The 9,470-nt window shown below is 39.5% G+C and overlaps 1 protein-coding gene across 1 annotated transcript in view; it reads left to right on the top strand.

Moving 5' to 3' along the window:
- Positions 1-1,758, top strand: part of LOC110320641 (centrin-4) — a 3,332-nt gene extending 1,574 nt beyond the window's left edge. Inside the window, exons 3-5 of the mRNA XM_021196743.1 lie at positions 340-468; positions 921-1,058; positions 1,217-1,758. Of these exons, the coding sequence (XP_021052402.1) occupies positions 340-468; positions 921-1,058; positions 1,217-1,306 (357 nt within the window). The 3' untranslated portion in view covers positions 1,307-1,758. The remainder of the gene's footprint in view (positions 1-339; positions 469-920; positions 1,059-1,216) is intronic.
- The last annotated feature ends 7,712 nt before the right edge of the window (positions 1,759-9,470 follow it).

Below are 9,470 nucleotides of genomic sequence, written 5' to 3'. Positions count from 1 at the left end.
CTCTCTCTCTCTCTCTCTCTCTCTCTCTCTCTCTCTCTCGGATGGAACCCAGGGCTCTACCACTAGGCTTGCTCACAGATGCCACCTGTAATGGCATTCTGTTGTAAGGTGTGTATGTATTCTTGCCCTGAGTCAACAAAACAATATCTTGTAACATTTTAGTTGTGTCCTTGGTTGATGAGTAAGTCAAAACCCAGAATTATCAAAGTTACCTCCTCTATCTGTAAATCTTATTTTATAATTATAATGTGTATATAGTTTTATATGCTGTCAATTAGTAATTTTAAAGTTCAAAATGAGATCATGGCGTTATTAGAACATGTACCCCTCCTATTGCAGATTGCAATGCGGGCCTTAGGATTTGAGCCCAAGAAAGAAGAAGTGAAACAGCTGATCGCTGAAATCGACAAGGAAGGGACCGGCACCATTTGTTTTGAAGACTTTTTTGCCATCATGAGCGTAAAAATGGTATAGTCTATTTTTCAAAGAAACCCCAGTAGAGTCTTGTACATGGGTAGGGCTGGAGTGTAGAGATTTCATGGGCGAACTGGAACTGGGTATTAAGGGTTTGTAGGGGGAATATGACAGCAAGGACAGAGACATCTTCAGAGTGGTAAAGCCTGTAGAGAGGAGTTTAGTCAGGAAGTACTGATACCTGGCAAGACAAAAGGGAGCCCAGGCCCTCAAACCCTGTACCTGGCAATCACAGAGCACCTACTTTGGCCACTGTACCTGAGAATACTCCCAGTTCTTGGAGTTTGTTGTCTAAATAGACCCTGAGGGCAGGTGTGAGTATGTTGAAATAATTGTTTAACGAACTCCGCCTCCTGATATAAATATGTACACACAGCTTAGAATTAGTAGATCTACAAAGTCCAGCTTGATAGGACAAATAACCAATGACATTTCATTTTCTAAAGAGTGAAAAAGATGAGAAAGAAGAAATACTGAAGGCATTTAAATTATTTGATGACGATGCTACCGGAAGCATATCACTAAATAACATCAAGAGGGTTGCCAAGGAGCTAGGGGAAAACTTAACCGAAGATGAATTACAGGTTAATCTGGTTTATTTTATAATTATACTGCGTGTATAGTTTTATATAGTTTGTGTAACGTAGTTGTACTCACACATTAAAAGCAAAAATTCCTGTTGAGTTTCTATCCCTATACATCTTTAATAATTTTGGTCTTTCGTGTTACATTTGTTTTACAGGAAATGCTTGATGAAGCTGATCGTGATGGGGATGGAGAGATAAATGAGGAAGAATTCTTGAGGATGATGAGGAAGACCAGCCTTTATTAGCTGCTTGGTGCCTTCCAGGAGGTTTGAACAGCTTGCCTGTTAAGCAGTTCAATGCTGTCATACCTGAGTGTACCCATTTCCACTTTTAGTTTAGGTTAGTCCCTTGGTGTCTAATCTGTGCCAGAAGTTATATGTCCCTACCAATGTTATTAAATCTGTCGTAGCAAGAAACAAACAGACAAACAAACGCATGATTTATTTGAACTGTGAGCCCCAAAACAGTATTTCCATATGGTATTTTAAAGCTGTAGATTCCAAAGACATTTGACTTTTATTTTTCGGTTGAATAAAGTTGGCCCCCAGATCCAGATGAAATTGTTTTTAAAAACAATTTGAAAATGGTATTTTTCCATTATTTCCTTTTATATGACTTAAAAAAACTGATAAACATGTGTTTTTTAATCTGTTCCTTCACTATGTAAAGTATTAATAAAACTGGATGACATACAGTGTTTTTAATTATCTTCTAGTAGTTACTGCTGGGCTTCAGTTCCCCAGGTCAGGCAACACGGTAGTGAGTTCTTTAAGAGGTAAGGTCATTAAGGTTCCTCCTTTATTAATGAGGTTAAGATTCTTTTTTAAAAAGTCTTCAAGGCCTATGAGATGACTCAGCAGATCAAAGCATTTGTCACTGTGTCTGACAACCTGACTTTGGTCCTACATGGTGGAAGGTGAGAACTGGTTCTCACAGCTTGTCCTCTGATGTCCACATGCATGCTATAGTGTGTGAGCCTCCCCCTTCACACACAAATATACTTTAAATGTATTATTACATGTATGGGTGTTTTGCGTGCATCTATGTCTCTGGGCCACTTGAGTGCCCGGAGACCACAGAGGCCAGAGGGCTTTGAAATTATAGAAGGTTTGTGAGCTTCTGTGTAGATACTGGGAATCGACCCCTAGAAGAGCAAAAATGGCTTGTATTCTTGTGTTCTGTTATGGGCGCTCACAGTAAGGCCTTCTCAGATGAATGCTTTTATCATAGACTTCCATGACACAAGACAGCTTGTTATATTTTGCTATGAGAACAAAACTGAAGAACACATACCAGGAGGTTAGGATCACTTAGGAAATTATTCTAAATACCACCTAGGTGAGCTCTCTCTAAATCTTTGGCTGGAGTCAACTACCAGCCAACTTAAATGAGTTCCGTGTCATTCTTTGCAAAGTCTGGTATGTAACAATACTTTCTCCAATTAATGTAGACGAGGTTAGCTCTGGACTCATGATCTCCTCCTGCCTCTTCCTTCTGGACATTAGATTATAAATGTGTGTGCCATACACTTCATATTTGATGTTATAAAGAGACTCTTTCTGACATGGACCGTGACATCTTAGTATCTTATCTACTCTGTGTGTGTGTGTGTAATCATATATACCCATAATGTCTTTCTAATGCCCATAGTTGAGCATTGTTTTACATCAGCCATCTTTATAAAGGTTCATAAATTGAACAAATATGGTAACTTTGACCTTGCTTTCAGGAGAGGAAGGAAAATGTAGAGAACTAGACAAAAATGCACAGATATGGATAAGAACAAGGACATTTCCAGACTTTCGACTAAAACACCCTAAGCCTCATCTGACATGGAAGACGAAATCATTTTCTTCAAGTTTTTTCCTGTGAAATTATAAATACCCCTAACATCCCTTTAAACAAAATGTTTAAAGCTCATATTAATTTGAGTAGGGAAACATTTTGAGGCACAACTACCCTAGACTTCAACTTTTTGTGACAGTATTAACTTGTGTAGGGCAGGCACAGAGTCCCGAGTGCACTTCAGAATAGCTTGAGAATCCTGGTGCTTTTTCTGTTCCAGTAACATCCTGAGGATCTTAGGGGTTTCAAGCATTTTTGGGGCACCCGAGAACAAATCCCCCAGACAAAGCAAACTTCTATCAATGCTGATAAAATTGTTTCGTCCTGGGAGGAAATTCAGATCATTTCAAAAGATGAAAATGTGTTTCAAAAAGAAGATTCACTGGTGAGATGCAGCATTACCTCATTATCACCATTAAAGGGAAATGGTGAGTGGGACAACGCATGTGGCCCTTCTGGCGGACAAATTTATTTGAAGAACTCTCACAGGACCCCACCCTTCCTTGAGGATCTGTAGGCAGCTAATGTTTAGAGGGGGTGCGGAGTCATTTCTTCGGTAGTGTAGCTACTAGTAAGGTGGTCTGAGTAAGAATAACTCCCACAGATTCTTTGTTAGAACAGTTGATTCTCAGTTCATGGAACTGTTTGGGAAGGATTAGGAGGTGTGGCCTTGTTGGAGGTGTGTCTCCTGGGGTGGGCTTTGAAACCACAAGAATATCCTGCCACTCTCGGTGCTCTCTCTCCCTCCTGCTTTCAGATTGAGATGTGAGCTTGAGGATGCTCTTGCTGTCACTGTCATCATGGGCTCTAACCCTCTGAAACCATAAGCCCAACTGAGTACTTTCTTCTATAAGTTGCCTTGGTCCTGTTGTTTTATCACAGCAATGGAAAAGTAACTAAGACAGTGCCTATGCCCTGCCGGGTAGCACCAATGAAACTCATTGGGTCACATACAGAGAGACATGAAGACAGCAGAAAGGGCAGTGTGGAGCGAGGGGATCAGCAGGAGTGCAAGCTGGTGAGAGGGTTGGGAGTAGACATGGTCACAGTATATTAGGTACAAAAATGTCACATGAAGTCCATTATTCAGTATACTTAATATATGTTAATAAAGCATTGAAAGGCCTCACACACACAAATACACTTTAAAAATCCAATAGAAAAATAAGTAGAAAACATGGAAAAACCATACTCAGGAAGGAAATAAAAGACAGAGTCTGAACATAGGAGTGTCTTCGCATTAGCGAATTGACCATAAAAACTCAACTTAGATTCAAAAAGGGATGACTTGTAATGTAAATTGCAGAAATCACTTTTAAAATATTTATTAAAATATGAGCACTTTGCTATACTGTAGGGATATGATTTGGTAAAAATCCTTTAAACAGCAATGTCTATAAATATTAAGATGCTGATCGCTTTGGAGTCAACTAATCCACCCATAAGAGTTAATTCTGCAGATATGTATAGAGGAGACGCATGTATAAGAAAACTTAAGCAAACGATTGAAAAAAGTCTTTCACCCACCAGGTATGGTGGGTGAAAAACTGGAAAACCTATGGATAGTTTCCTTTCTCCAAGGCTTCCTTCCAACAGCAGATGAAATGCAGGGGGATGGTTTGATTCTCAGCTGGGATGTCACTAAGCCTTGGGTCTTCCCTTTCTCCTTTCTGGGGTGGGGGTGGGGGGATGTTCTTCTGCATGTCACTAGCCAGCCCAGAGCCCTTAGTGAACTCCTCCCACTGCGCATCTCCCCCCCCCCCCCACGCAGCTTCCCTTCTGTAGCGGATCCTTTTAATCACACTTATTTTTGGAGCTCTTTGCTTGCAGGTTCTGTTTTCCAGTCCCACTGTGGGCATGTCTAATTAGCGAGTGACCAGAAGTGGGAAGGAAAAGTGTATAATTGATTTTTATTTTGCTTCTTGGTCCCTGATATCTGTAGTTTGTACTCTCAAGGCAAGGCGGTTGGGCTGCCCCAAGTTTCAATCTGCTTCTCTTGAGTAGAGTAATTCTCTCGCTCCTGGCCTTTCTTTGCCCATGCTAATGCCATGGGCGCTTTCTCATCACCTTCCGCAGTTTTTTTTTTTTTTTTTCTTCATTTACATTTCAAATATTATCCCCTTTCTTAGTTTCCTCTCTGAAAGTCCCCTATACCCTCCCCCCCACCCCGCTCCCCAACCCACCCACTCCAGCTTCCTGACCCTGGCATTCTCCTGTACTGGGGCATATAATCTTTGCAAGACCAAGGGCCTCTCCTCCCATTGATGGCCGACTAGGCCATCTTCTTCTGCAGTACTTTTACAGGTCAGTTTTAGTCAATGCTTTCAGCAGGAGGATTTTTTTAGCATGTTCTGATCCAAAAAGAAACATAAGCATTTTAGGAAAATGAACTAATTTGTCTGGTGATAATGTACTGGACTTGGGGCAGATGCTCGCAGAGGGGCCTGCGGGAGTCTGCAGGCTTGAACACAATGTGTAGGCACGTTTCTGTACATTGTTTCAAGTTTACCCTTGTATTATTTCAAGCTCGGATTTCTCTATCCCACTATCTTGCTTCAATCTGGACATGCCTTTGATATGCTTGTTCTTAGAAGCTCCTGTCTCAAGTTCGTGTAAACATTGCTCCACATTCATTCTCTGCCTTGCCAGTAAAATCCAGTGAGCCAACACAGAGCTTTAAGAGAATAAGATAGGATTTCGGATTCTAGGAGGAGTGGGGAAAGAGACAAGAAGGGGTCCAGGAAGTGTCAGGAGAAAAGCTGGAACAAGAAAGGACAAAAAATAATAATAATAATTCAAGTAAATGGGCTATTCTTGTCTAGAAGGAGGCCTGACTAGCTTGGGGGTTTAGAATGGAGTAATAATCGCTCAGTGTTTGGCTCAGGGCAATTTTAATAAATCTTAGTCTCTCCGTGTGGTTATTTGATGAATTAGGTGATTAAGGAACAATTGCAACTGTACTAATTTCATGAATCTATATTAATATAATAATAATAATTCATCAGAAATGGGCGTTTACCACTCTAAAGACCCTGGGACCCGGAAGAGTGGAGCCTAAAAATGAGGTGGACTAGTGTTATGCAAGAGCCGACTTTATTCAGAGCACCAGACAATTTACTGTGAGGGTTACGGCAAGTCACCCGAGTAAAACACACAAATACAAGGACAAGCTGAATAGTGACAATTGGGTCTCAGGTGGCAAAATTTTTTCCTTGGAGGTACTAAACTGATAACGGTAGCCAGTTGTAAAGGATGGTCTGAGAAAACCTCACGCCTGTCTGCCGCACCCAAGAAAGGAGCTCATACCACATTCCCAGGACAATTCTGTGGTATGAAGAAAACGGAGGTCACAAGACTCCTGTCTTGTTTGCTTGGGATTTTCTCACAAGCACCCAGAATTCCCCTTGCACGACTTCATTCTTGGACTGTGTTCCTTTAAGAGAGGAAGGGCTTAGACAATGAGCTTCCATCCAAACTCTTACAGCGTCTCATTTTCAAATGCTCTGAGGAAATGTTCCTGTCAAGCCACAGTTGGGGGCAGACAACTTAGATGAAGATTCAGCTCCTTCCCAAGGGTGGATGCTGTACTTGGGGAGGTCTCTGCTGGAGACTGTTCAATTCTGAGCTTACAGACCAGGGCAGGAGTCGGGTTAAATGACAGCAGCCCAGGCCTGCTGTCTTCAAGCACCTAGCCACTGCATTCTGCTGGGCTCACCGGGCCCTAAAGCTGGAGCTTTCTTTCAAAAGAGAAATGCGGATAGTTTACATTTTTAAGGGAAGAAAAAAAATTGTTTTTGTTATATGGAGCAATAAAGGAAGTGACCCTTCAGAAAAGTACTGTAGTGAAAAATATGAAGCTAAAAAATTTATTCCTTTTTTATTATTAAAGTATTTGTAAATTCAGTGGTAGAGAGGTAGCCATTAATAGTCAAGACAGATCACTGGAAGATCAGTGATGTATCCCCTAATACCTTCTACTGGAGCACTCGCCCTCAGTTCCACCTGGTTTTCTGGGGATGGTTCTTCTTGCCTTGATCTATTTTTAAAAACAAGTTTAACATCCTTCCAATGAATGAGCCAAGGAATGCGATGCAGCAGCGTTAGGTGCTCACCAGTTCATCTCTGGAAATTGTGGCTCTGTGGGGATGCTGGAGGACCAAGCTCTTCCACTAGAGGGCGACGAGGTCATGCCTCTATTTGTTGAGCAAGGGCGCTTATTTGGATAGTTTTACATAAAGTAGGGATGGTTTTAGAGGCAGAACAATGGAAATGCTGTAACTTATCTAGTAAATTGTATTATTTTTAACCCACCTCTTTGATAACTAATCCTATAATGTTGGAGTTGTAGTTGCTGAATTTTCAGGGAAACACATTATTTGAAAGTTTAAGACAAAACTTTCCCTCCTAACCCATTTGTAAAGATGGTTGATGTTTCTTCTGAGTATAAGTAGGAGGAACTAAATTATTTGATATAAAAATAGCTTTAAAGGATTCTTATCAAACAGTTGACAAGATTGTAATTTGAGATGGGTGAGTTTTATTTGCCGCACTTCTGTGGTATTTGAATTTTTATTATACATAATTTAAAAAATCTATTAACTTAAAAAGAAAAATCAATTGTGTATACAAATGAGACTAAAGCAATCATCAACAAAATTAAATTTTAAATGCCTAAATATATAATCTGCCTAGATATGGAAAAAACACAACATCAATGTGTCATGAGTAGGTATGCAACTCCCAGTAAAAAGGAAATGGGTGTTACACTGTATCTTCAGAGGGGGATTTTCTCTTACTTTATATGACACTGGTAAAGAATAGGAATTATTCCTTTTTCATTTTAGTCTTGAAATTGAGAGTAAGATAAGAAACTATATTGAATAATGTATTTATTTAACATAAAATTTAAAAAGAAATTTATTTGATGTTTGTGGTGGTTTGAATAGGTTTGGTCCCCAGACTCATGTTTTTGATTGCTTGGCCTACAGGGAGTGGCAATTATTAGGAGGTGTGGTCTTGTTGGAGGTGAGGTCTTGTTGGAGGTGAGGTCTTGTTGGAGGTGAGGTCTTGTTGGAGGTGTGGTCTTGTTGGAGGTGTGGTCTTGTTGGAGGTGTGGTCTTGTTGGAGGTGAGGTCTTGTTGAGGGTGGGCTTTGAGGTTTCCTATGCTCAGGTTCTGCCCAGTGTGGAAGAGACCTTTTCCTGGCTTCCTGTGGAAGACAGTCCCCTTCTGCTGATTACTGATCAATATGTAGAACTCTCAGCTCCTTCTCCAGCACCATGTCTGCCTGCACACTGCCATCCTTCCCACCATGGTGATAACAGACTAAACCTCTGAAAGTAAATGGCTCCAATGAAATGTTATCCTCTATAAGAGTTGCTTTGGTCATGGTGTCTCTGAAACCCTAAGACAAATATGCCAGTTTAGTTGACAATTAAAGATTCTTCCACATTTAATAGGAGTTAGTAAAAGGATATATAACTCAATTTGCAGAAGTCCAACATATATAAAAGAATGAACGATATAGAAATAAAACATTTGTGGTCAAAATGTATTATGTTCAACATAAGGTTGTTTATATTAATTTTAAGCTGATGGGAAAATACAAACATATACTGTAGTACTTTTTAATAGAAACCTCTAGGTACTTTTAAACTTCTCTTAGACATATATCATGAATGTATTAAAGGTCAAACCATATAAAGCCATAAAGTAAAAAAATATACTAATGCCAATAGCTACTCTACAATATTACCCACAGACAACCAGAAAGGGTATTTAATGTGAATACAGGAAGTCAAATTGCCTGACTGTTCTAACTGCTATCCCCAGTGAAAGAACTCGAGTTACATCCTTGCTATCCATAGTGAGATCATCACAACATCTGTCCAGAGGACACAGAGAATCCTGGTTAGAGAGTGTGTCTTCAGAACATCTATTTAACCATGATGGGATTTTAAAGTGAAGTTTGAATAAATAGTCAGATAAGCAGGAAAACAAACTTAATTTTTTCTCACATAAAGATTTTGATGATGGTAGCAACCTACGAGAATAGTTTAAAAATCAATCAAACATAGACAATAGAAAAAAATAATGATGTAATTTGAGTCAGAGTTCATTTTCTCATCCACACTGGCTAAGCATGTAGTATGTGTGACACACAAAGAGATGTTCTTATCACATTCCCAATGCTGTAAACTTATAATGTGAATTTATACATAAGTTACATATTTAGATGTAATCTCTTGGAATAATTATTATTCTCTGAGGCCTCATTCATTTACTTCATGAAACTGAGTTAAAGAATCCACCAGATAGCTTACAGCCTGACTCCAGTTAACTCCAAAACTCTTGTGTGGACTATGTCAAACATGATAGGCAAGTATTATACTGGTAAACATATGTTTAAAATGCTTGTTTCTGTTGTGTTGTTTGCCTATTTATGTACAAATTACAAACCATTGTTTTATGTCAAATTTTACACAATATCATACCTCAGAATCCCTTACATTTTACTTTTTTGACTTTATAGTGTTAAGATTGTTTTTATAGGGATATGTGTTAC

This window comes from Mus pahari, chromosome 4, assembly GCF_900095145.1.
Source record: "Mus pahari chromosome 4, PAHARI_EIJ_v1.1, whole genome shotgun sequence".
Lineage (NCBI taxonomy): Eukaryota > Metazoa > Chordata > Mammalia > Rodentia > Muridae > Mus > Mus pahari.
The sequence above is the reverse complement of the archived record's forward strand: the minus strand, read 5'-3'. Positions and strand labels throughout refer to the sequence as shown.